This window comes from Pipistrellus hanaki, assembly GCF_964339955.1.
Source record: "Pipistrellus hanaki genome assembly, chromosome: 12".
NCBI classification, from domain to species: Eukaryota; Metazoa; Chordata; class Mammalia; order Chiroptera; family Vespertilionidae; genus Pipistrellus; species Pipistrellus hanaki.
Genome location: NC_140514.1, coordinates 39,731,303 through 39,756,641, shown reverse-complemented (window position 1 = coordinate 39,756,641; position 25,339 = coordinate 39,731,303). Strand labels below are relative to the sequence as shown.

Below are 25,339 nucleotides of genomic sequence, written 5' to 3'. Positions count from 1 at the left end.
TTTCTGAGCGGAGACTGCCCCTCTGGAAGGGAGGGGAATGCGGTAGGCAGGGGAAGGGAACCAAGCTTAGCTTCCTGAATATGTCTTTCCCTGCAAAGCAGCCTTTATGTCTTATTTTAAAGTAGTTCACCTGGTTCAAATGATAAAGGTGGAGAGGCTACATGATGAAAAATCCCCCTTGTCCCAACTTTGAGTCACCCAGCTCCTCTCTACAGAGGCAACCAACATTACCCGTTACTTCAAAGATTTTCCATGCATTTTTAAAGCCATTACATTATGTATTTTCTTCTCATCATCATTTTTGTTTGTACAAATGCAACATTCTCCACACCCAGGCCTCTGCCTGTGGTCAGCCTGTCTTCTCTGTGAAGGGGTGTTTGATGTTTGTTTCTGCCTGTAGTGAGTCTGAACTGAGACCCTGGCAGAGGGGATGGGCACTACTTACCCAAGACTCCTTTTTTAGGGTGATTATGGGGTTAGGAGCAGACTGGGGAGGAGGGTGTGGTTTAATAGAACGTTCATTCTCCTTTCTACCGAAGACGCCTGGGAGAGAAGACCCCTGGGAGAGGTCGTCTTGTTAGTTCTCCCCCTCCTCCTGGGCAGATCTCTCTGGTTGATGCGGGCCACCTCCCTCCCATCGGGCTGACGACAGCCTATAAAAGGCCCGAAGACAGTAAATCCCAAGTCGTTACCTGTGGTTTGCCCTATTTTCAGAGTGCTTTCTCAGCATCACCTCCTTCTGCTCTTTCCTGCAGGCAGGCGGGTGACCCCCATTTTACAGATGGGAGACTGGTGTGTCAGGAGGTGCGATGACTGTCCCAGGTCACAGGACTCATGAGTGGCAGCCAGGCTTCTGACCTCCGAGCCCAGTGCTTTTTCCCCTGTGTCGTGCTTTTGGTCATAACATATTTTCTGTTGCTCTCTGTGCTGGCTAGACTGGTCTCCAGGCATTTTTATAGCTTTTTTTTTTTTTCTTTTTTCCTTTCTTGCCGGGTGAGTGCGGTCACGGCCGTGTCTGAGGCGGCTGATGTGACCGACCTTTGGAGCCTCCAGCGGTAGGAGGGCTGAGGAGGAGCCTTAGCCCAGATGTTTGTGCCCGGGAGGGAGGGAGGCGGACCTGGCTGGGTCTGCAGGGAGCTGAGTAAGACATGGCCACGGAGACAAGGCCAACTAATAAAGTGGTGGTTCTGGGCTCCGGGGCTGTCGGTGCCAGGCAGGATGCCAGGGTGGGCGATGAGAATCATCGTCCGGCCTGATGGAGGCGCTATCCTGTCCTGTGGCTGCGTCAGGCCTGCAGTTCTACTGTAGACACCAAATCACAGGGTGGGTGAGGCTGTGGGTGTGGGGAGCCAGAGGGCATTGGCCTGCCTCCCGCACATCTCCTGTCCGATCGATTGTGTGGAAGGACGACTGTCATGGGGACTTGGGAAGGAGGGAAGGTGACTGGAGGGGGAGGCTCTGGGGAAGGCTTTCCAGCGTCTCTCCAAACTGAGTAATGACAGTTTTGGTTGGCACTTCTCCCTGCCCCTAACCTGCTTATTTTATCACCCCTTTTGCAGAGTGAAGTGGCTGGATTACAGATTCAGGACGAGACCCCAGGTCTCCTGTCTTCCGACCCACTGGGGTCTTCCCACTATGCCCTTAAAATAATCTTTTCTTCCGTTCATTTCTGGGACTAGCAGAGCCCTATGGATTTTACCTCCGTTATCCAGCAGGTATTAGAAAGTGTTCCATGTCTCAGGGCCTAGGTGTGGGGGATAAAGTGGGTAACAGTCCCTGCTGTCAATGGGTGCGTGTCTCTGCCAGAGGGGCCCTTCCCGCCTTCCCTCTTGCTCCTGTCCTAGTTTAGTATTTTTCCTTTTTTCTTTTCTTTTCTTTTCTTTCACCTCTGCTCTGGACTGTTAATATAGATAGCCACTGCTGCCTTTTTGTGAACCAGAATGCCAGTTCATTCATTTATGATGAGAAATAACTGCTAAGGCGTAAGGATTTGCTGGGGTCAGCCCAGCCATGCCCCACCCCACATTGTGCCGGCTTCCAGCCAGACTCCCTGGCCTCACCTCTCCGCCGTCCCTTTCCCCGCTGTCCCTCGCGGCCCTGCAGCCCTGCTTCCATCAGGCCTGTCCTTGTTCCGTACCCTTAGAGCTCTTCAGGGCAGAGTGAAGCCACGGCTCTTCAGCGTGTTTGCGGCAGTCTCCCTCTGCCCCAAAGCGCCTTCCTGCCTGCCTCTCCCCTCCGGCCTGGGCATCTGCATATTCTGTTCCTCACACCTGGACAGTCTTCCCTAGCCCGTCCTTGCCTCCTTCCTACCCACTGTTCAAGGCCCGGTGTAAGGCCCCGGCATTCCCCGGCTCTCCTGCATCATCTCACTTCTCTCCTTTAACCTTCCTGTGCAGTTTGTTTGTGCATTTTTGTGGTGCCGATCACTTCTGCCTTTATCTATGTGACTATTTTATTTCCTCAACACGATGCAAGCTTCTGGAGGGCACCCATTGCTTGTTCCTCGTTCCTGGCACATTCTTGGGAAATGTTTTGAGCGGAGGCCTGGCTGAGGCCTCCTGGTTGGGTGAGATTTCGCTGGCGAGTTAGTTACCTGCGCCTCTAAGGCAGTGGTTCTCAACCTTTCTAATGCCGCATCCCTTTAATACAGCTCCTCATGTTGTGGTGACCCCCAACCATAAAATTATTTTCGTTGCTACTTCATAACTGTAATTTTGCTACTGTTATGAATCATAATGTAAATATCTGTGTTTTCCGATGGTTTTAGGGCAACTCTGCTAGCGGTTCTCAACCTGTGGGCATTAGGAAGGTTGAGAATCACTGCTCTAAGACATTGTGAGTGCAGGATGGGTCAGGATCCCTCTGCTGGGGCTGCAGCCGTGAATAGGTGGTTAGCACCGCACAGGCACAAGGCTCAGGACAAGACCAGGAGCTGGGCCCAGTCACAGGACGAGGAGGACAAAGCCTGTGTCTTGGCCCAAGGCTACCCCCTTACCTCCTCAGGGGCTGATATAAATCCACTCTTAGTCCCAGGTGAGCGCGGAGGAGAGTATAAATAAGTCAGTGCTCCCTAATTGTTCTAATATGTGTTTTCAACCATCTCCAAAAGATCCAGAGGCTTTAAAAATACATACCCATAATACCATTATCACACAAACAAAATCAACAACTCCTCAGTAACATCCAATATCCAGTCCATATTCAAATCCCCCTGATATCAGAACTCTCTCTTCATAGGTAGTTTGTTGAATAGGATCCCAACGGGCTCCCAAACTGGGCCTGGTGTTAGGTCGCCCAGTATAACAGTCCCCCTCCTCTCTCTGTTTCAGCCCTTCCCTGGTGGAGGCGCTGGGAGACTATCCACACGTGCCCTGGCGGAAGGGCTCCTGAGGATGCTCTTCTCCCTGATCCCCTGATTCTCCAGCCCCGAGCACAGGTCTCCAAGGCCTGTTTCCCCGGTCCCTCCTCCCGGCAGAAGTCCTTTCTGGGCGGTGGCTGACGCTGCTGCACGCGCTCCCACATGAAGCGGTGGGTTCTGGGCTGTTCGCCGACCCAGCCATTAGAAGCTCTCCATCACCTTCCTCCCAATGGCTTTAGTGCCATTGATGATTGCACCTAGATCTCTGCTTTTGTCTTTTCTCCTGTCTTTCAGGAACGGGGCATAAGGAAGAGCTTTTCCTTCCCGCTGTCTGATCATTCTGCCTACAGATGGCGGCCAGAATAGCAGGGTGACATTTTTTGTCATTATTTTAGGGATGACTTTCAAATCAAAAGCACAGCCGCCCCAGGAGAGGGGGCAAGATACTGTCATTTACGTGGCAGGCGTTTCCTGCCAAAGCAGAGACTGCGGGGCCTCATGAGCCCAGGGAGGGGACAGGGTGCATGACTCTGAAGACTGCAGGTCTTTTGAGGGCAGATAGCTTAATCTCTGCAACATCTCCTGCAATGGCCAGTGTTGGCCTGGCCTAGAAACCTGGGCAGACACTGTTATGGACAGAGAGCTATTTTGGTGTTTTCTCCTGTAGTTTTCCCTAACATTTACTTTTTGAGTCCCTGTGTTCCCCTCTGAACCCCGAAGCCCCCATTTGTGCTAGCTCTCCAGGGAAACTAGAGGTGGAGAGTGAGGCGGGAAGGAGCCCCACCAGGATTTCCTCCTCCTCCTCTCTGGCTCCTCACTTGCCTGTCTTGAAGATTTTTCAGCCGGTGCATCAGGGCAGCACAGTTGTCTTTGCTAAGGGCCTGGGTGGGTTCAGTTCTGCATTTGTCAGCTTTGCAGGCCCTCATCCCCAGCATGGTGGTAGCTTTTCGTCAGCCTGAGGTAAGGCCAGTCCCCCAAGAGGCCGGACTGCAGCCATAGCCAGAAAGGAGAAGCTGCAGACCTGGTGGGTTGCAGCCAGAGCAGGTGGACTCAGGTGGGGACCAACCTGGGGAAGTTGGAGATGGTGGTATTGGGGCCATGATCAAAACAAGCCCAGTTAGCAGGTTCCCTTGGCTGTTTTTGTTTCTTTGGAGTCACCTTCATTGGCATGCAGGGCGGTGCGGGTCAGGCTGAGCACTGTAGCGTGACGCTGGGGAGTCTCAGAGCCGCTGGCTAGCTTCTTGCCCATCACCAGGCCCCCCTAGTTCCGAGTGGACTCTGGGAGCATGCCTGTCCTCTGCCTTGAGGCCCAGCCCGGGTGCCGCGCACGGAGGCAGGAAGGCAAAGCCCTGCCTTCTGCTGCCCTGTGCCCTCTCTCCTCCAGAGCAGGTGCTCGTAGTCCTTTCTGTGCCATGGACTCTTTTCAGAGCAGATCTTCAAATGCAAAGGATTACCAAGCACACGGTGATACTGAAGCACATTTATCCACAAATTAGAGCATTTGCTAAAGTAACATGGGCTTTCTTACCGTGTTAAACAATGTGATCCAGTGGGAGGACTAATGACTTTTGAAGTTCAAAGTAAAGATGAGTATAGACAGTATTTTGTACATCTGTAACGTGATATGAAAATACCCTGGTTTCTCCTGGTGACACACTCATAGTACTGCTACTCTATCACTACTGTTGAAAAAATTAATAATTGAAGAGATGCTAAATTTCAGTTAGAGATGAAGGTAAATAAAGGTATAATTTTTCTCTCATCTAAAACATACCCTTTGCTTTGGAGAAATAAGATTCCTTGGTTGGGCTGGGACACGGTTTCTGGGCCTGTAGTGTGTGTGTGTGTGTGTGTGTGTGTGTGTGTGTGTGTGTAACTTGCAGAGGGAGGCAGTCTAGTGCAGTGATCAAGATCGAGGCTCCAACCGAAACCGGTTTAGCTCAATGGATAGAGCGTTGGCTTGGGGACTGAAGGGACCCGGGTTCGATTCTGGTCAGGGGCATGTACGTACCTTGGTTGCGGGCATATCCCCAGTAGGGGGTGTGCAAGAGGCGACTGATCGATGACTCTCTCTCATCGATGTTTCTAACTCTCTATCTCTCTTCCTTCCTCTCTGTACAAAATCAATAAAATATATTTAAAAAAAAAAAAAAAAAAAAAAAAAAGATCGAGGCTCTGGAGAGAGGGAGCCTGAGTTCAAATCCTGGCTCTCCTACTTACTGAAAGTAAGTATGTGACTTAACCCTGCAGACTTCTCTGTGCCCCTGTGTCTGCTCTGCAGAAACATAAGAGCTGACACTTGCGTGGCGTTTCCCATGTGCCAGGCCCTGTTCTTTGAGTTTTTCACACATTATCCACTTACTCCTTTTAGAGTTTTGTGGGGGGAATGGACTTCCATTACCCCAATAGGTGTGGACACTGAGGCATAGATTAGGTGATCTGCCCAAAGTCAAGTCCTGGGGCTGGGGCTTGAACTAGGCAGCTGGCTCCAAAGCCTATGCTGGGAGCCACTAGGGTCAGCCTCCCACACCCGCCTCAACAGGCTGTTGAATGGGTTTCTGGTCTCCATACCATCTCTGTGGCTCTTTGGGAATCTGTGATGTAGGTCCAGCACTTTTCCAGCCTCTACTCTCTCAAGATGTCCAGAGGCCCAAGTGCTTGCATTCAGCTTGATGAGAGATGCTTTACCTTAAAGGCTAAGGTCATGGATTGGAGTTAGACATCTTCATGTTCAAGTTTGGACTCCTCACTTATTAGCTGAGTGACCTCAGGCAAGTCACAAACCTTCTCTGAAAGTTGGTTTCCTCATCCACAGACGAGGAGGATGGACAATGGGATGGACAGTGAAAGAGGCCCGGAGCCTGTGAGGCTAGCTCTGCCGATTCTCTAGCCCCATGGTGTGTCTCCCTCTGCCCACATGGCCGCTCAGACTCCTCTGCACCCACAGGCTCAGACGTGCATTTGAACAAGACTCAGGGACCCTTTAGTACTTTGCAGTTTGAGAAGCGCTGATGGACGTCACTCCCGAGGACCAGGCTTTGCGTGTGTCATCTTCTCCGACAGGGTGGGATTCCCACTGGATGGCTGGGGAAGCGGAGGCTTCGGGAAGTAACCTGGAGGTGGAGGTTACACACCAGTAAGTGGTGGGGCCAGCTGTGCACTCAGGGTGCAGAGCCAGGCTGAGCCATCAGCTGTGCTGCCACATGCGTCCAGATGAGAGCTCTGAGCAAGCAGTGCGCAGAGCAAGGGGGCACGGAGGGGGAGGCGGGCAGTGAAAAGCTGAGGGCTAATAGCATCTCAAGGCTTTACTGCCAGCATTGCCTCTTTACTCTGGAGCTGTGTGCCTGGGGGCATGCTTGATAAATATCCACAGGGCACACCGTTTAGTGAGGGAGATCCTGGCCACCTGGGGAATGACAGCACCAGGTGGTTGGAGCAGATGTGGCCAGGATGGTGGCAGATGAGAAAGCTTCCTAGAGGAGGTGGGACTTGAACTGGGCCACTGGACCCTGTTGCCTCACTTCCTGAGGAAATCTCAGTGTGCGGGGATGAGATGCTCAGAGCCTGCTTGCTCTGGGGCTTGCTGTGTGCGGGGCTCTGTGAAGAGAACATGTCCATCATTTCACGGAGGGTCGTCAGCCCGCAGCAGCAGAGTTCAGGGCTTCCTGGCTCATCTGGACTGTGAGCTGCAGTGCCTGGCAGGCCCGGTCTGCAGGGGACCTTGTGGACAGACAGGAGGAAGGAGGAAGCAGGAAGCAGGGGTGGGAGGGAAGGATGTGGCCTTTGTCCAGGAGCCGCTGCCTCGGGCCGTGAGGGCCACACTCCTGGGAGAATGCCTGCTGTGGTTGAGTCCTTGGGCACCTCAGGTGCCAGGCAGGGGCCCGTTGAGGCCTGGCCTGGGAGGCAGAGGACAGTACGGGAAGTTGGTAGAAGATAGCTGGTGATAGTGGCTGGAGGTCTAGAGGCAGGTCCTGACCATTCTCAACCTCGCTCTGCTCTGGATGGGAGACTCAGAAAATGGTGAGGCAAGTCTTTTCCCTCCTGGCCTCCCTGAAAAGAGGATCCAGAGAGAACCCCAGATTCCCTGGGGAAGAGTAGGAGAAGCTAAGGTGACCTTATGGAGGAGAGGGTTGGGAAGGCAGGGCACCTGAGCCTCACCCTGGGAGCCCTCCTTCATTGGAGGGAGTGGGAGGGACCAAGCAGCCCTCCTGTGGCTCAAGCAACTGGGGAGATAAGACTGGAAAAAACAGGTGTTTCATTGTCTCTTTTTCCTATTATGACAATAACATATGCTCCTTATAAAAAGTTCCAGCAGGACAAAACCAGACAATGTTGGGAGTGACATTCCCTGCCACCTCGCCTCCCCATGGTAACCACGGCTAATCCCGTGGTGAAGGACCAGTGGGGCCAAGGGCCCGGCCTCTGTGCCCAGCAAAGGATGGTTTTGCTCGCTGATTCCAGCTGTTGGGCTTGGGGGGTTTGGGGCTGGAGGCCCTACACTTCTCTTCTGCCCCCCCTCCCAGGATCTTCCTGCCCTGAGTGGGACCCAGGCTGGGCTTGGGGAGTGACCAGGGCTTGGCCTTGAAAGAGTCCATATGGTGCCCAGTGTTGCTGTTCTAACTCCTGATGTATGCACCTGCCTCCCTCTTCGGGAGCCTCAGGGTCTGAGACCCCACAGTGATACCCGTCGGCTGGGTCTTTCTTAGTTCATTGTGCTGCATGCTTGTGGGCCCTTCTGTCCAGGTGGTCATATCCTTCAGTTAAGAAAAACTTTCTTGCATTTTTTTCTTTCATTGTTTCACCCACTTTGTGTTCTCTACATGTACTCTCTGTCCAGAGCCTTTCTGGTTCAGTCTGTGCAGCCTCTGCGCTCACACCTGCGGGCAGGAGTGTGACCTGGCTGAGAGGGGCAGGAAGGGGGCCAGGGAGGCGTCCAGGAGCCCCGCACCGATGCTGATGGTGCGGCCAGCCAGCCAGAGTCAGCCGGCTCAGCCCGTCCTTGGGCCTTCCCCCCGGAGTCTGAGCGGCTGGTGAGGAGGATTTGGGAAGCAGAGGAAGGAAGAGCTCTGTGCACACCCCTCCCCTTAGCGTGGGCTCCATCCCCCCTGGTCATGCGTGTTAGGGGTCTCTCTGGGAGTATGTAGCGGGAGGAACATGGGCTTTGGGGTGATAAAAACCTGGCTCCGCATCTCCCCTCCCCTCTGGCAGCTTGTTCTCGGATGAGGGACCGCCTGAGCCTCGACCTCCTGATCTATGAAATTGGGGTCGTGTCTCCGACCTCGTGGGCTTGGAGTGAGGGGTAATTAAGTGGGAGTGAGATGAGAAGCCTGCACTCTGTGTAGCACACAGCAGACTCATCAGATGCGGGCCCTCGTTCCCAGCCCTGGGCCTCGTGCTGACGGCCCCTGTACCGTCTTGTTTGCTCCCCCATCCTGCACAGCTGCTCCTGGCGGGACGTGGGGCGCTTCAGTGAGCGGTGAGGGGTGTGTGTACGTGTGCTCGTGTTCCTGGCCCGGGGCCTGTGGTGAGCTGTTCTTTCCTGGGCTCACTGGTGGCTCAGAGTGGAGCTTTGGCTGGGACTGGCCAGGGGAGATGATATAAACAGGGAAGAATGTGGGCAGGTCTGTCTGGAACAGGGACTGGAGCTGTGAGAGTCCTTCCCAGACCCAGCCTCACCCCTCCGCCCCTCCGGGCCTCAGAGTGCCCGTTGTAGGGGATGGGGCACCCCAGGAAGGTCTGGGGTGGAGGAGCTATGGGGCGTGACCCTGCCTGCCTAGCAGCACCACGGAGCTTCCCCTGCTCAGATGTGGCTTTCTTCATCACGGAGGAGTGAGTTTGGGATAGTTTCTCACCTATGCCTGTGGCCTGGAAGGCAGGGCCTGTGTGTCAGAGCAGGAGTCTGTGCTGAGAGGCTGTCACAGCCCGAAGCAAGGAGGAGCCCTGTGAGGTGACCCACACTGCAGGGGGGTGGGGGGATGCAAGGGGAGGCAGGCTCCCTGTGTCTGACCAGAGCTCTCTCTGATGTCTCCCTTCCCACAGGTGGTACAAGCTGCACTCCAAGCCAGGCAAGAAGGAGAAGGAACGTGGGGAGATCCAGGTCACCATCCAGTTCACTCGAAACAACTTGAGCGCCAGCATGTTTGACCTGTCCATGAAGGACAAGCCACGGTCCCCCTTCAGCAAGCTCAAGGACAAGATGAAGGGCAAGAAGAAGTACGACGTGGAGTCCGCGTCCGCCATCCTCCCCAGCAGCGCCCTGGAGGACCCCGAGCTGGGCAGCCTGAGCAGGATGGGCAAGGCCAAAGGCTTCTTCCTCCGCAACAAGCTGCGCAAGTCGTCCCTGACCCAGTCCAGCACCTCGCTGGGCTCCGACAGCACCCTGTCCTCCGCCAGCGGCAGCCTGGTCTTCCAGGGCCCCGGGGCCGAGCTCCTCACCCGCTCCCCGAGCCGCAGCAGCTGGCTGTCCACCGACGGGGGTGAGCGCGGGGCGGGCAGCGGCGCTCGGCCCTCCGTCAGGGGAGCGGGGAGGCCCCAGGCGAGAAAACGGGCTGCTCCTCCCTGTGCTGACCCCGCGTGTGCTTCCTTTCCAGGCAGGGACGCTGCTCAGTCCCCCAAGCTCTTCACCCACAAAAGGACCCACAGCGACGAGGCCAGCCAGATGCGAGCAGCTCCTCCCCGGGCCCTTCTCGACCTCCAGGGCCACCTGGACCCCGCCACCCGCTCCTCTCTCTGTGTCAACGGGAGCCACATTTACAACGAGGAGCCCCAGGGCCTCTTGCGGCACCGCAGCTCCATCTCGGGCCCATTCCCACCCTTCAGCTCCCTGCACAGCGTTTCTCCTCGGCCCTCCGAGGAGGGGTCCCGGGCTGCAGATGACTCCTGGGGCAGAGGCAGCCGCCGCACCAGCAGCTCGGAGGCGGTGCCTGGACAGGAGCTGAGCACTCAGTCCAAGGCGCCGGCCCCTGAGACCGGCCACTCTGGAGAGGAGGAGGGGGCCCAGCTCTCGGAGGGGAAGCCAGTGCAGGTCGCCACGCCCATGGTGGCCTCCTCGGAGGCTGTGGCGGAGAAGGAGGGCGCCCGGAAGGAGGAGCGGAAGCCCCGGATGGGCCTCTTCCACCATCACCATCAGGGGCTGAGTCGGAGCGAGTTGGGGCGCCGCGGCTCTCTCGGGGAGAAAGGGGGTCCCACCCCCGGGGCCTCCCCCCATCATTCATCCACCGGGGAGGAGAAGGTCAAGAGTAGCTGGTTTGGCTTAAGGGAAGCCAAGGAGCCGACTCAGAAACCCAGGTATGTCCTTGGCCGCTCGGGGAGGATCCTGGTGTGTCCGCAGCCTTGTCCGGGCTGGGAGGGTGCAGCTGCCCGTGTGGCCTGGGCTCGCTTTGCATGGTGGAGTGGGGCTCTCCCTAAGCCAAGGCTCTTTGTCTGCACTGGAGGCGGTGATCGTGAGGGCCCAGAGGTCTGAGGAGGAGAGCCCTTCAATGGTGGCCTCGCTTCATGGCACGCACACACACACGCACACCCGCCCGCCAGGGGTGGAGAGGAACAGGAGAAAAACTGGAAAGCCATTTGTGTGAAGTTTTGTTTCTTAGCCTCCACCTCTTGCCCTTTGGCCTCCGGGTAAGGAAGCCTTGGCAGGTAGAGAGGTGGGGACTGGGGCTGCACCTCAGACTCTCCCCGCCCCTCCCTGAAGCTAGCGACCTCCCTCAGCCCCCCAGCTGTTCGTGATCTCTTCCCCCTAAGAGGGGACTCAGTAATTGATGCGCCCCGCCCCCCCCCCCCGCCGCCATATACCCGCTCCAATTGCTCCCCTGCCCTGGCAAGAGGCTGTAGGCAGCTCCCCTGGAACCTGAACCTCCCCCTGTCCTGGGAGACCGTGGCCCTGGCCTCTGGGATCTCTCGGTCCTGAGGCATGGCAAGTGCTGAGGATGGCCACGTGGTTTTAAAGGTGCCTAGTTCCACCAAAAGAGGATGCAAGAGTCCTCTGCTCAGGCCCTGGACAGAGCTCCTAAGAGGGTTCTGACACCAATAAGGATTATTCATCCAGTTCCAATGGGAGGTGGTGGGTTCCCCACACATCCAAGGGATTCTCTGACAGCAGCTGGGTATCCCACAATTCAACTCAACTCCGAGACTGTCTGCTCAGAGGTGGCACCGATTCCATAGGTAAAGGGCTCAGTCCTACAGGACCCCGCCCCTCTCCCACCGCGTCAGACACCAGTCCCACGTCCATGTTCAGACAGGCCAGCTATGCCAGGAGGCTCCAACAGCTCCCTCCTTGGGCTCAATGAATTTGCTAGAGCAGCTCACAGAACTCAGAGAAACACTTTACTTACTGGATCACTGGTTTTTGTCAGCAACAGCCGACCGAAGAGATGCACAGGGCATGGTGTGGTGAAAGAGCACCACACTTCCCTGCCTGTCCGAGCGCAGCCACTCCCAGAACTCCGCGTGCCCACCGCCCAGAAGCTCCCCAGGCCTTTTGGGGTTTGTGGAGGCTTCGTTACATGGGTACAGGGATCACATCCTTGGCCATTGGCTCACCGCCATTCCCCTCCCCCCAAATTAGGGGGTGGACTGGAAGCTCCAACCCTGCGTTTGTGGTTGTTCCCATTGGCAACCAGGCCCCTCCCATTAGGTGCTTTCCAGAAGTTACCTCGTTAGCATAAGCCCAGATGTGGTGAGAGGGGTTTGTTAGGAATAACAAGCACCACTTCACCTTCGTGGCTCCAAAGTGTTTTCAGGAACTGAGAACAAAAGACCAACATAATAAAAGATGCTTCATTGTTATCACTCAGGAAGTTTCAAGAGGTTTGGAAACCGTGATCCAGGACTGGATGAAGAGCACATATGAGAAATATTTCTTGTAAATCACAATATCACAGCCCCTGACCACCACTCTGGCCCCTTTGCCTTTCTCCAACTCTGAGCCTCTGACAGCTGGTGACTTGTCTAACGGGGCCCAGGTTGGGGCTCCAGGCCTAGGCAGTAGGCCATGCATCACCATTCTCAAAGGCCTGAGGCCAATCCTAGACAAGAGCATGCATGGCAACCCTAATGAGCGTGGCAAAGGCAACCGTTCCTGCTCTCTCAGCAAGCCTGCTCCTCTATGGATATAGGGGCAGGAAGTGGGCACAGTGGTGAAGGGTCAAGTGATAGAGTAGAGGGAAGGTCCCTAAACCTCTTCCTGAAGTCCTGGTTCTTCTCTTTCCTTGTGAAATTCTGCTGAGAGGAATGGGGACAGAAATGCAGGGCCTTTCTCTGAGTGGGCCCTGGCCAGCTGGTAGCCTCCAGACAGGTATGTGGGTGGATCAGCCTCCGGGTGAGGCTGTCCTTTGCTTTCCCTGCTCAGTACGTCACCCTCAGTCCCACTGCCCAGCCCCTACCCACCAGAGCCCGGGGACACTGGCCGCCTGCAGGAAGAAAGGGGTGGGGGGCCTTTCTCACTTGCCCAGGCTGTGCCTGATGGTCCCATGGCAGCTCAGGTCTTTGGAGGAGGAGGAGGAGGAGAGGGAGGTAGTAGAGACCCACACAGGCCATTTGCGGGAAGCAGGTGGGGGCCAGAGTCAGAAGGGACATGGACCATGGGCGTGGTACTCTCTTCTGTGGGTGTTTCCGGGCCTTCTCTGGGCAGGACTGATGCTGGGAGACACCTCTGTGAGCGCTCTTCTGGGTGCATGCCCAGGCTTGGGGCTTAGACCCCCGCAGGCCCTGTCGGTGAGGGATGTTGGGGATGTCACTGCTCCTGCTTACAGCCTCTGTTTTCCTTGTTTCTCTGTGTCTCCTCACGGCTGTGAGAGGCCACATGGACAGAGGATCCTGTGGGATGTTTGTTCTCTGTTTGAATTCTGAGCTTGTCCGCAGCTGGCTGGAGGGCACCCAGGGCACACTGCCCTCCCGAGGGCCCATTTGCAGGGCGGTAGGGGCTTTTCTTTGGGTAAGGGGGCGTGGCTGGGAGAGGCGGGGGTGTGGGGGGTGGGGGGAGGGAGGACCTGGCCATTGACATTGAGCTCCGTCTGTGTCACCCTGGGCCCGAGTGCCTTGAGGAGATGGAGGCTGGCCTGGAAAAATAATGGTCTGTGGAAGGCTTGCCTGGGGCTTTGAGGAGAATAGGAGAGGTGAGCCGACTCCCTGCAGGAAGCGATAGGTTAGACACTGAGAACTGGGTTGCCTGAATATACAATAGCTGTAGGACCCCCCACTGGGGACACAGCTCAGAGGTTTGGGGTCCCCTGCCCTGGGACTGCCCTTGTGCACTGTTGGGTGTTCCTCACGGGGAAGGGCAGCGGCGCCCTCTAGTGCTCGCAGGTGGCACTGATGCCCGGTGGAGAGACCCAGAGCAGTATGTGGGAGACTTACAGTATCCAGAAAAAAGCTGCTGCCATTGGAGAAGGGGGAACAATGGCATGAGGGCTGAGAAGATAGTCCTCCTGCTCTTCCTGACCTTCCCCTCACCCAGCCCGGTCCTGTGGCTGTTACACGAGGCCCCAAACAGTGTGTATGTCCCGGTGAGGGGAGAATGGTAATGGACACCAAGCCCCATCAGGCCACTGGACACGTCCCACTCACCAGCCCTGCCACGAGCCGCTCATTTCGAGCTGCAGTGAAGGCTACTTAGTGTGTGTTTAGGGCCACCACGGCCATGGCGCTACCCTGGCAGGTCCAGAGCAGTTTGTTTTTGTGTCTGTTCCTCCCTGTCTGATCCTTGCAGAGCGTCTGCTTCCCAAGGGCAGACACTCTGTCCCCTGCCCCTCCTCCATCACAACTGGCAGCTACAAAGGTGGTTTTAATCGGGGGAAAGTGTGTAGCTACACAGATGCATGTGCACTGTGGCCTTTCTCGATCTCCGCCCCGGCCAGCCCCTCAGCAGGGGTGGTGGACAAAGTCCCCAGGAGTGCAGGGGGAGAGCTGGCATTCTAGCGGAGTAAATGAGTGTGCTGTGTGCCCGGTGACTTAGAGTTAGTTAGTGCGGCCCTCTGCCCCGAGTGTGCCTGTTTTCCTGGCGTAGTTAATGGTGTCTCTGCCATAGTTAAAACGTTCCCGTTTGGAAGGTAGGTTATGTGGGTCCCTGTCTACAGCTCACAGCCTCACTGTGTCCCCTCATGGTGCCCAGAGGATGGGAGAGGGTATGTCTCGTTTCCCGGACGTTGGCACATCTCAGCCGACGACAGGAGATCGAGCCTCAGGAGAGGGGCCGAAGGGCATGCTGGCTGGCGGTGGCTACACCTCCGAGGCTGGCTTCAGCCTTTTGGGGAGCTGCCCTGAGGTGAGCCTGTGCAGATCCACGGTCATCTCTGTGGTCAAGGTGTGGGAATAAAGACACAGTGCGTCTCAGCCTACGGAAGAGCTGTCCGCAGCTGCAGAGGTGCCCGTGGGAGAGTGAGTTGCCAGTTCCAGAGCTTAAGAAGGGAGGAGGAGAGAACAGGCAATTCCTCTGTTAAATGGCAGGTTTAATCACATTGAAGGTTCTGCAGGCCTAAAGTTCTATTTCTATAGCTTGAGAGGGCAGAGCCATCTGGATTTCTGATTTCTTTCCCTAATTTTTTATCTTAGAAGATGAATCAGCATAAGTTAAGCCCCCACTGCGTGGCGGGAGCACGGTGGGTTCTGGGATGCAGGTGTTTGTCTGTCTTCACCTGCAGAGCTGAGCACACTCGGGCACGTGTCTCTGATCCGCCAGGTGGAATGGTAGGGAGGGATGCTCTAAGGTGAGAACCTTCAGAATGGGCATCTCATGGATCCAGGGTGAGGGAGGCTGGGGAGGGGTCTGTGGCTGGGTAGGAGGGATGGATGGAGGTTCTTAGAGGGAGCCTGTCCGGCTCTGGGGAGCCTGCTGGGCCTGCACCTGGAGTCCCTTACTCCAGGGAGAGCTGCCTGCCGGTTCCTTGCCAACGGGTTTGTGTGCACCTCTGGGGAGCAGTGGCGTTGCCAGCCTACACTGGGGCTCCAGCTACCTCCCTGCTGCTCTGCTGCCCTGTAGTTCCGGCTGCCAACCCAGACTGCAAGGGTGAGCGGGGCCAGCGGGGGCCGAGCGGGGTGCTGTTTTATGTTGACGGAGCCCTATTTCCTCAGGCCCCTATGGTCACTTGTCATAAGGAGACTGGGAAAGACGTGCTCAGAGTACCGCGCCTGTTCCTTGGGGCTGAGACAGGGGTGGCTATGTCTGGTATATAGTAGTGGTACATCACTTTCCTCAGACCCCGAGGTAGGCTTGTGTGCTTTGGCCCTGGGCCTCCCTGGATGAGGGAGGAGGGATGTTGTGGAGGCTGGGACTCCAGGCCTAGGAGTAACCATGGCGGCAGAGTGGTACAGGGCAGCCTCTCCCTTCATCTCTAGGTGGTAGCATGAGAGGAGAACCCGCCCTGGGTGGGACTTACTGTCGTGCAGAAATAGGGTCAGTGGAGTCCCTGGAAGCTGGATTCTTTTTTTTTTTTTTTTTTTTTTAAATATATTTTATTGATTTTACACAGAGAGTTAGAAACGTCGATGAGAGAGAAACACCGACCAGCCGCCGCCCGCACCCCCCCCCCCCCCCACTGGCGATGTGTCCGCAACCAAGGCACATGCCCCTGACCGGAATCGAACCCGGGACCTTTCAGTCCGCAGGCCGACGCTCTATTCACTGAGCCAAACCGGTCCCGGCTGGAAGCTGGATTCTTAAGAGAAGCCCAGGGGTGGGGATCTGGGCTCCCAGACTTGCAGACGGTTGGGAAGCCACCGTTGCCCCTGGTTGAGCCAGTTCCTTCCCCTCCCTGCCCACGGTGTTTGTGGACAGGCCACCTTACCTCTGCCCAGCTCTTTCTGGAGCCCTGGTTCTCGGAAGAATCCTGGCAAGCTCCAGGCTTCTTGGCCTCCTTCCCTAAATGCCCCTCTGGTCTGACCTGCAGCCCTCAGGACTTCCGCCAGCTCAGGGCCGTCCCCAGGACTTCCCCATGGAAGGCAGCAGCGTGAGGAGAAGGCAGATGCGTAGAAGTTCCCATGATGTATCCCTGTGGGCAGGGATTAAGGATTGGGGTCTTGGGGCTTAGAATGGGGCCTGGGAGATGGGGCTCACTAGGTGAGGCCACAGGGGCCTGGATCTGACTTGGGTTCAGCTGTAAGGCAGCTGCAAACCACCGTCCGACTGGGTTTGGGGTGCTCGGTCCTGCCCTGTCTTTCTGGCTCTGTCTGTGTCCTGGGAGTTTCCCGGGGAAACAGAGCTCTAGTTCAGAGTCTGCCCCTGCCCACACCCCTGAAGTCCACTGCACACTGTAGACAGGATGCACGCACAGAGGATGCCCCCTCCAGAGAGGAAGGACATGTGCAGGCCAGCAAATGCTCTCCAGGATTTGGGGGCAGGTAGGCTCATTTCCATGGGATGGGTTTTCCAGGGGAGCCAGGGGTCTGTGCAGGGAGGACCCAGGGGCTCCTGGCGACTCCCAGCCTGTGGGTGCTGGGCTACAGAGCCCCGGCTGCCATGCTGGTCCCTGTGGACGCCTGGCAGCACCTGTCCTCGGCAGAGCCTTGCTGTCCTCCTTGGACAGGTGTGTGCTGACAGCAGCCCATCGTCCCCTCCTGTTTCCGTGAGGTCATGTCTCTGCTAGTGCTGGCTTTGTCCAGGGCCTGGCCTTTCTCTGGCCTCTCCCCGTCCAAGCCGATCCTGAGGGGATGTGAGGCACGTTCTGATCGGCTCGCCAGGCGTAACTCTGCTGTTGAGTGGCATCGCCAGCATGGGGTAGTGGAGAGAACACTTGGTTTAGGTTGGGGCCCTGCCTGTGAAACGGGATTATTGCTTCCCAGGGTTGGTGTGAGGCTCCAATGAACTCCACCCAGCATCTTCCTCTGTGGGTGGTGCCTAATGTATGCTCCATGTTGGGTTTTCCCTCTGTCCGCTGGCCTGGACCCAGCCTGGTGGCATGCGGCACCTCGTCCAGAGGCAGGTGGGGGGCAGGGGGCATGGTATTCAGCTGGGGCGTTTCCAGTCTTGGCATTAACCAGGAGGCTCACGGTTTTGTCTCCCTCCACAGCCTGGACGTGTCTCCTCAGGTAGAACCTGACCCAGCTGCTCTTCCTCACCACCTCCCCTGCTCCCCCTGTGCTCCGGCCCCCCCCACTCCTGCTCCCACCGCTGCTCCCATGCTAAGCACTAACCTTTTTGCAGCCGCCTCCCCCGCTGCAGCTGCCGCCACCGCTGCCCTTGAAGCTACCCCACCTGGATTCTTGGGTCTCACCAATCCGTTCCTCACCTCCTTGCAGAGCAACCCTTTCTTCGAGGAGCTCCTAGCCGACAAAGCACTAAACTTTCCTTCACCTGCTCCCTCTCTCCCCAGGGCCTCGAGGGCCGGCCCCACCCCCCTGGCCTCCCCTGGGAAAGCCCTGCCCGAGTGGGAAGACACCTTCGACGTCTTTGCTGCCAGCAGGCTGTGTCCAGAGGCCGGGAGTGAGACCCTGGCCCCTGCAGGAGTGGGGCTGCAAGACCCAGGCCCTGGGGCCATGGCAGTGAAGGCAGCTGAGCCCCCAGGGGGCCCAGGGGGAGGAGGAAGAGGTGGGAGCAGCGAGGGGCTGGAGCCCAGGGCTCCTCTGGACTTGGGACTGGACCACCGGAGTTCGAGTGCTGCCGCCCCGGAGCCCCCGGGGTCCGGAGAGGCCGGCCTGCCCTCCGCCCCAGCCTTGCTTCGCCCGCCAGCCTCGGACTCGGAAGCAGACAGGGAGCCGACGGCCCCAGGAGGGGAAGCGGGGCAGAGCCCAGCGGACAGCTCTTCTCTGTTCAGCTCCCCGGAAGCGGTCAGTGCGTGGGAGAGGCTGCCGGGCCCGGACGACGCCCCTGCGGGCCTGCGTGAGGAGGCTTCCCGAGGCAAAGGCCGGCTTTTGCAGGAGCTCAACGCGGCCGACGATTCCTGGCCTTGGGACGTGGTCACCCTTTCTCCTGGCGCCGAGACGTCCTCACCACTCACAGGGGGGGAGTCCGACGAACTGCCGCCTCCCCCGGTGAAGCCGGAGCCGCCGGAGCCTGTGAGCCCCAAGGGGAACCAGGGGCGCCTCCAACTGGAGCTGGAGCCGGAGCCCGAACCCGAGCGGATGCTGGACCAGGGGCTGCCGCCCAGCAGGCTGCCTCCCAAGCCGCCCCGCCTCTTCATGCCCGCAGTGTCCCAGGAGGAGGAGGCTCCCGCGGGGCTGCGTGGCAGGGGGGCAGAGACGGGAGAAGGAGATGCCTTCCCGAGTGAGCTGGCTGCCGGTTCCCAGGAGGCCAAGGAGGACGGCCAGAAGCCAGGGTCCGAGTCTGACAGCTGTTCCTCCGGAACCCTGCTGGGTGAGCCAAGCCTGGAGGAGCCAGTGGGGGACGCCAGCCCGCCTGTGTCTTTATCTCTGCCCACCAGCAGCCCTGAGGGTCCTGCCCCCATGCCCTCTCGCTCAGAGAGCCCGGCTCTTCAGAGCCAGCAGGTCTGGGGGGCGCTGGAGAGAGAGCAAGGCCCTGAGGCTCCTGAGGCCCAGAGCCAGGAACCAGCAGGAGAGGGGCTTGGGCCCCCGCCGGGCAGCCCCCCCCAGCCTGACTTGTGGGCTTTGGAGGAGGATGCCTTGAACCCCTTCTTGTCTCAGGAGAGCCGAGATCCCCCCAGCCTCCCGTCCGCATCCCCTCCAGAGTCCAGGGAGTCATCCATCCACTCTGGACCGGAAGAGCTGCCCACACCCCCGGAGCCCACCTTCCCCCCGCCCCCTCTCCCGCCCGGGGCCAGCCACTGCCACGGGGGGCCCAGGTGTCCGTGCTCTCCTTGGCCTGGAGCCTGGCCCCCGACCTCTTCCTCCCTGTCCCCCGGGGAGCCCGCCTCCCCCCCTGGGGGCTCCCCTGCCCCACTTGGGGAGGACCACGCTGCAGGCACCCCAGCCTCCCCGCTTGCGCTTCTGCCCTTGGAGACACGACCAGCTGAGGAACCACAGCCCAGTGACAGGTGAGCGGCCAGGCTCCAGGAGGAAGGGGGAGAAGGGCGCCATCAGCCTGCAGGGGCCTCGGTCCCTCCAGGGGCCGTCCCTCCTGGGTGAGGGCCTGTTCACCAGGCAGGACGAGGCAGGCTTTGAAGACATTAGTTTGCTGTGGTGCCGGCTTTGAAACTGCCCCTGTTTTGGACCTTGGACCTGCAGGTGCCCCCTGGAGCCAGGACTCTGGGGATGACAACACTGATGAAGTGCAGGGGCTGAGGAGTGGGTGGGGAGGTATTGCAGATGGGCAGGGAATGGGAGAGGAGAGCTAGGGCCCTCAGCAACTAGGGGCTGGGGGGTGGGCAGTGTAGCTTGTCAGATGCCCCCGCCCCTCCCGTCCTCTGCCCCAGGCCCAGGGTGGGAGGCTGTGGAAGGCAGAGAGCCAGAGGCCAGAGGACGGGCTGGTACTGAGGTCGGAGAGGAAATCGGAGACACCATCGAGGAGGAAAAGGAAAAAGAAATGCGTCCCACAGATGTGACCTCAGCAGAAAGGGTCTCTGGCCTCATCGGGTGCTGCACTGGCTTGTGGCTGTGCCTTCAGGGTGGTCCCCAGGCGCCAGGACTGTGCGGAGCTGACAGTGGTTGCCTGTGTGGCTGGTCATTGTGGCATTGGGCTGTAACCTCACCGGGTGGCTAACGAGGAGTGCCCAGGTCACGGGGTGATGGTGTGATTTGGCAGGGGCAGGAAAGTCTAGAGGCGTGCCAGTGCTCCAGGAGGCCTGCGGGGAGAAGCGAGGGGAGCAGAGGTGCTGCGGCCTCTGGTGAGCGGAGAAGGGAGGGGTTTGGGAAGCAGGGCCAGCTCCAGCACCGGCCTGGGGAGGCCCAGCCCTGGCTCCTGCATTCAGTCCTCCCAATTCACTGAGCATCCAGTGTGTCACACACCTGACAGGGACGAAAGAGGCTGTCCCTGCTATGTCACCAAGAGTTCCAACCCTGCGGGGAAGATGGAAGTGAAGGGAAGGCCCTCGGGCCGTGCTGATCTGTGAGAAGGGGTGGGAAGCAGACGGGCTGCCTGCCTGCCTGCGGCTGCAGCGGTGGGTGGTGAGGCCCTTCCAGAGATGTGGGAGAGGAGCGGACAGCGTCCCAGGGCCCCCTCTGGCTCTGCTGTATCCCAGCAGCACAAGTACACTCACCACTTCTTACCAGTCTTACTCTCTTCAGAGTTGGCTTCCTGTCTGTACTTGGCATGTTCCTTACATCATGGGCCAAATAGAACTGTCCCCATTTCTCAGATGGGGACATAGAGTCCATAAGAGCTTCAGGGTCCAAGGTCCCCCAGGTGCATGAAGGCAATCAGACTCAGAGCCCAGGACTCCTGGCCCCGTTCAGGGTGCTTGCCTGCCTCCTCGGTATTCCTCCCTGCCCCTAGCACAGCCCATAGGTGGCAGTAGAGCTGCCTCTACACCCCTTCCCTAATGCAAAGGCCTAGGTGGGAAGGACAGACAGAGTGTTCTTTTCCCTGCTGCCTGCCCCTGCCTGGGCTCTGCCGCTCTTCCCAGGTTGTGGGCCTCCCTGCGTGTGGGCGAGCCGTTCTGCAGTGGATTCAAGCCATTTGCTTGGCCCAAGCCATTTGCTTCCTGCTCTCCAATGGTTCGAATCCTCTGTGAGGTAGACGTGAAGAGGTCCTCTAGGGGTAGGTTAATTGAATTAGGCGCCCGATGCTGGCAGTTTGGGTAACTCACAGGCACAGGGTGCTGGGGGCTCAGAGGAGGGGCAGCTTAGCCTGGGGGAAGCAGGAAGGTTTCCTGGAGGAAGTGGCCTTGCTCAACTTTGAAACCTGAGTAGAAGTTAGCAGGCCCTCAGGCCAAGGGGCAGCATTCCAGACGGAGGAACAGCTTTTGTGAGAGCCCAGAGGTGAGGGAGAGCCTGTGTCCTGGCTGGAGTGCGTGGAGCGGGAGGGAAGGCCAGGGGCTGTTGTGTTAGAGATTGTTTTCTGACCCTGGGAGGGAGGGGGCTAAAACCATGGGCCCACACCACAGCGGAGGAGGAGCGGCTGGAGGTGGCAGGACTCCCCAGCAGGGGAGGCGGGGGTGGAAAGGGAGGCTGACTTGGCAGCTGTGGCCAGAAGAGGAAGGTTTAGTAAGTCCTGGCCTGGCGAGGAGCGGGTGGCTTGAGAGAAGGTAGCAGGGCTTAGTGTTTGTTACGGCTGAAGCCACAGCAGGGGATTCAGAGTTCCCAGAGCCATGGAGGCCGATGGTGCCACTCACACTGGGAGCCCAGGAAAGGGCAGGCGTGGCGGGAAGAGTGGCATGCCTGGGGTGGACCCCACATGGGTACATCAGCCCCAAACTGTCTGTGTGGGCCTAGAACTTGGCCGTGAGGAGAGGAGAGAACACCTGGCAGACTCCCATTTAAGACCTAGAAGCTGGAAAAGCAGAGGAGGGCATGGGAGAAAGAAAATGAGGGAGAGCAGCCCCAAGGAAGGAGTGGTCCAAGAGTCGATGCCACAGAGAGGTCAGGAAGGAGAGAAGGGGGTTCTCAGCAGGAGCGTTGGTGGGGCTGGTGTCCTGTTCTCTGGGCTGGGGAGTCAGTGAAGGTCAGAACCTGGAGACGGAATGTATCTATTATACAAGCTCTGGAGAGGCCGGTGAGGAGGAAGAGTGCGGGGACAGGTGGTAGCCTGGCACCCAGAGCGGTGTTAAGTGCTGAGGGGTAGCAGCCAGTGGAGGGACAGCAGCCTAGAGTCCCAGTTTACCAGGCTCTTTCCTGGGTTTAGCACGGCAACTCCACCTCCTGGGAATCCCCACAGTCCTGAGAAAACGGAACCTGGGAGGGCTGGTCACACTCCTCTCCCCCAACCAGAGAAAAGTTACAGCACAGAAGAGGATGGAGGGAAGATGGGTGGAGGGGGGCAGCCCTGGCAAAGAGAAGTCTGAGAGGCCCCTGCTCTCCCGGTGAAGGGCAGGGCCCTCTGAGGGAGTGACATGGGGAGGGGCAGGTGTAGGTGCTGAGGAAGGTTGGACACAGCTGCCCTGAGGCCTCGCTATGTGGGCGGCCACCACAGGAAGCCGTGGTGGGTCTCTGTCCAGCAGAATTGTGGCCCTGCCTTCCTGTGCTGCCCATCCCTCCCCATAACGCGTCTCCTGTCTGTCTCCGCAGTCCCCACCCTGTGAAGCCGCTCAGTGCTGCCCCCGCGGAGGGCAGCCCCGACAGGAAGCAGCCCCGCTCCAGCCTGAGCACAGCCCTGAGCAGTGGGCTGGAGAAGCTCAAGACAGTCACGTCCGGCAGCGTGCAGCCCGTGGCTCCGGCCTCCCAGGCTGGCCAGGCTGTGGACACTAAGAGGCCGAAGGTGAGGCCTGGCAGGATGGGGGATCAGATCAGACGTGCGGTGCTGGGGGAGAGGAATTCAGAAACAGGGTGTTGGACAGGGTGGAGCAAGGAGCAGGCCTGGCCCCCCGTGCCAGAGCCCTGGAGCCAGTTGGGCCATTTCTGGCATTGGCGACAGGACAGGCAGCTCTGGGCCTGGGGTGTTGGCGGTCAGTCAGGCAGGTAGGCCTGAGGGTGTCCTGCTCACTCTCTTTCCATCTGACCTCAGGATCCTGGTGCGCCGGACCAGTCCGCCAAGTACTACCACCTGACCCACGACGAGCTCATCGGCCTGCTCCTGCAGCGCGAGCGGGAGCTGAGCCGGCGGGACGAGCACGTGCAGGAGCTGGAGAGCTACATCGACCGGCTGCTGGTGCGGATCATGGAGACCTCCCCCACGCTGCTGCAGATCCCCCCGGACTCCCCACAGTAGCCCTCTTCCCCCTCACCCCCCAGGAGGGCTGGCGAGGACACATTGCCCAGCAGGACTCACCTCCCTCCTCCTGCTGAACTCTCTCCCCTGGGCAGGCGCAGTCTGTCTGTCCTCGGCTGTCACCCTTTGCTCCCCCTCCCTCCTGCCTCAACTGGGGCTGTTGGCAGGAGGGCCTTTGGACTCCGATTAGAGGTGGGTCTCACCTACCTGCCTATTTTCCCACCCCTTAGCTTTGAGGGTTCCAAAATTAGAACTAAGAATTTAGCCCTCAGGACAGAGCAGGGGTGAGCTGCAATTTGATGTGGTATCTGGGACATACTTTATTACCCCACAGGGATGGTCAGCCATTTCTCCCCCAGCTAAACCCGTTTCCTCATCTTCCTCCAGCCCCTGGAGGGCTCCTGGTATTACTAGGGCTGTGGCAGGGACCACCCTGCCCATTGGTCTGTGCGTTATGGGCCACCAGGGCACCTGCTCTCCAGCCTCACGTCAGTTCCCCAGGAACAAGGAGCCTGTATGGTCTGGTGTAGCGGTCGCCAACCTTTCGGACCTCACGGACCACCAGGGCTCTGTGGACCACTGGTTGGTGACCGCTGGTCTAGTGTCCTGTCTGCGTGTCCTGAGTCTGTGTGTCTCCAGCTGTTTGAGGAGCGGATGTGGTGTGGATAGGGGATGATGTGCATTCTCCAGGCCACTCTGCCCTCCTCTTCGATCTGTCCGAGTGTCATGTGTGACCATGTGGAGAGCCCAGGCTGGTGTGGAGAGACCACCTCCATGGTGTGGGCCCCTCCAGGCCTTGGGGCTTTGGGCTGCTTGTTTGGGAGTCAAGCCTCTATCCCTATTCTTGTTGTCTGTCCAGATGCCAAAACGCTGTGCTGCTACAGGATTTGAACTTTTGGAAACTGATTAAAACGTGCCTTTTGTGGGTGGGGTCAGGGGCCTCTGGATGTAGACCCGCCCTCTGTTTGGCGCCCCTCTCCTTCCCTGCTGAGCACAAGGGACTGGATCTGGCAGGGTGCTAGGACGGAATGGAGGAGGGGGCAGCCCTGTTGCTGCTCGGCCCTCCCCTGGAGTTAATTTCAGTGAAGAGTCCGGCCAGCCTGCTGCCGCTCCCGTGACCTATCTGCTGGCTTCTCTTTCTCCCTCAGCACCAACTGAGGGGGATTCTGGGGGAAACTGCATTCTGGAAGTAGGAGATCCACTCTGCCTATACTTAGGAAAAAGCCTTCCCATCTGTCCTCTACCTGTTGACCCAGCCTGTCTCTTCCCCATAGCCTTGTCTGGCTTGGCTGCAGTGTACTTTGAACGAAGTGTCTGTCCTTTGGCCCAGCCCTGGTTCGGCTGCAGAAAACGGGCTTCCCCATGGCATCCGCAGGGGGCCTTTGGTGGCTCGGGGCACCCTGCTTTAGCAAAGTTGTGGGGTGAGGAGGTTGCTGAAAGAGGCTAGTTTTGACCCAATGAGGCGGTAAGGGCTCCTCGGGGATCGCCTCATTTTCTTGAGCCGGCCCGTGGGGTCACACTTGGGGTCACTCAAAGCCTCGGAAGGAGATTGTCTCAATGGGGGATGTCTTCTGCCAGGACAAAGCAGAGGAGCCCCACATATGGGGGAAAGCCCCTTAACATTCTCTACCTTAAAGACACTCATCAAGGCTGAGGAAAGTGTCCGCAGGTACCTAGGACTTTGGTCCTGCTTGTAGGGGGGGTCATTGGAGGTTGGACAGGTAACTCTTCGTGGGGAAATGGGTCACTGCTCTACTAGGTATTCCGCTGGGCTCTAATCAGTCCCAGCCCTGAGGCTGACCTTCCGCTCATCTAGAATTGTGAACTTCCAGAACGCCCAGGCCAGGGATGTCTCTGGAAGTTTGGAGCTGAAGCCCAGGTTCTTGTCGGATGTTTCTGCTCCTGGCCATGAGCTGGAAGAGAGCTGCAGGAGGGTGGGCAGGGAGCTGGCACAGTTCTGCTTTGCCGTTTGTCTTCCTAGTTGTAACTTCTGTTTATAAAGACCTTGCTCTTCATGTTTCGAGCACTTTATGAAGAATAAAAAGTTCACAGACTGCAAGCGGCTCTGTTGTGTTCCTGGTTTGATGAGCATGTGAAGCAGGCTCCCTGGGGAAGGCAGGTGATGGCCTGCTAGGATAACACTGTCCCTGTCCTCACATCAGGGCAGCAGCACAGCATTGCCCAGCGGCCTGGACTCAGTCTTTTCTCACTCCCAGGATACATTTATTGAATACTTTGGGGAATCTTATATAATCCTATATAATAAAAGGCTAATATGCAAATAGACCAAA

General features: G+C 58.1%; 1 protein-coding gene across 5 annotated transcripts in view; it reads left to right on the top strand.

The window, feature by feature from the left end:
* Positions 1-25,107, top strand: part of RAB11FIP5 (RAB11 family interacting protein 5) — a 32,924-nt gene extending 7,817 nt beyond the window's left edge. Inside the window, exons 2-7 of one of the 5 annotated variants that reach the window (XM_084901269.1) lie at positions 9,398-9,834; positions 9,949-10,645; positions 17,362-17,380; positions 17,591-19,281; positions 22,409-22,598; positions 22,845-25,107. In XM_084901269.1, the coding sequence (XP_084757395.1) occupies positions 9,398-9,834; positions 9,949-10,645; positions 17,362-17,380; positions 17,591-19,281; positions 22,409-22,598; positions 22,845-23,048 (3,238 nt within the window). In that variant the 3' untranslated portion in view covers positions 23,049-25,107. Of the gene's footprint in view, positions 1-9,397; positions 9,835-9,948; positions 10,646-17,361; positions 19,282-22,408; positions 22,599-22,844 lie in introns of all 5 variants that reach the window. The other 4 variants (XM_084901268.1, XM_084901270.1, XM_084901271.1 and 1 more) reach the window with 4 other exon arrangements.
* Positions 25,108-25,339: the final 232 nt, after the last annotated feature.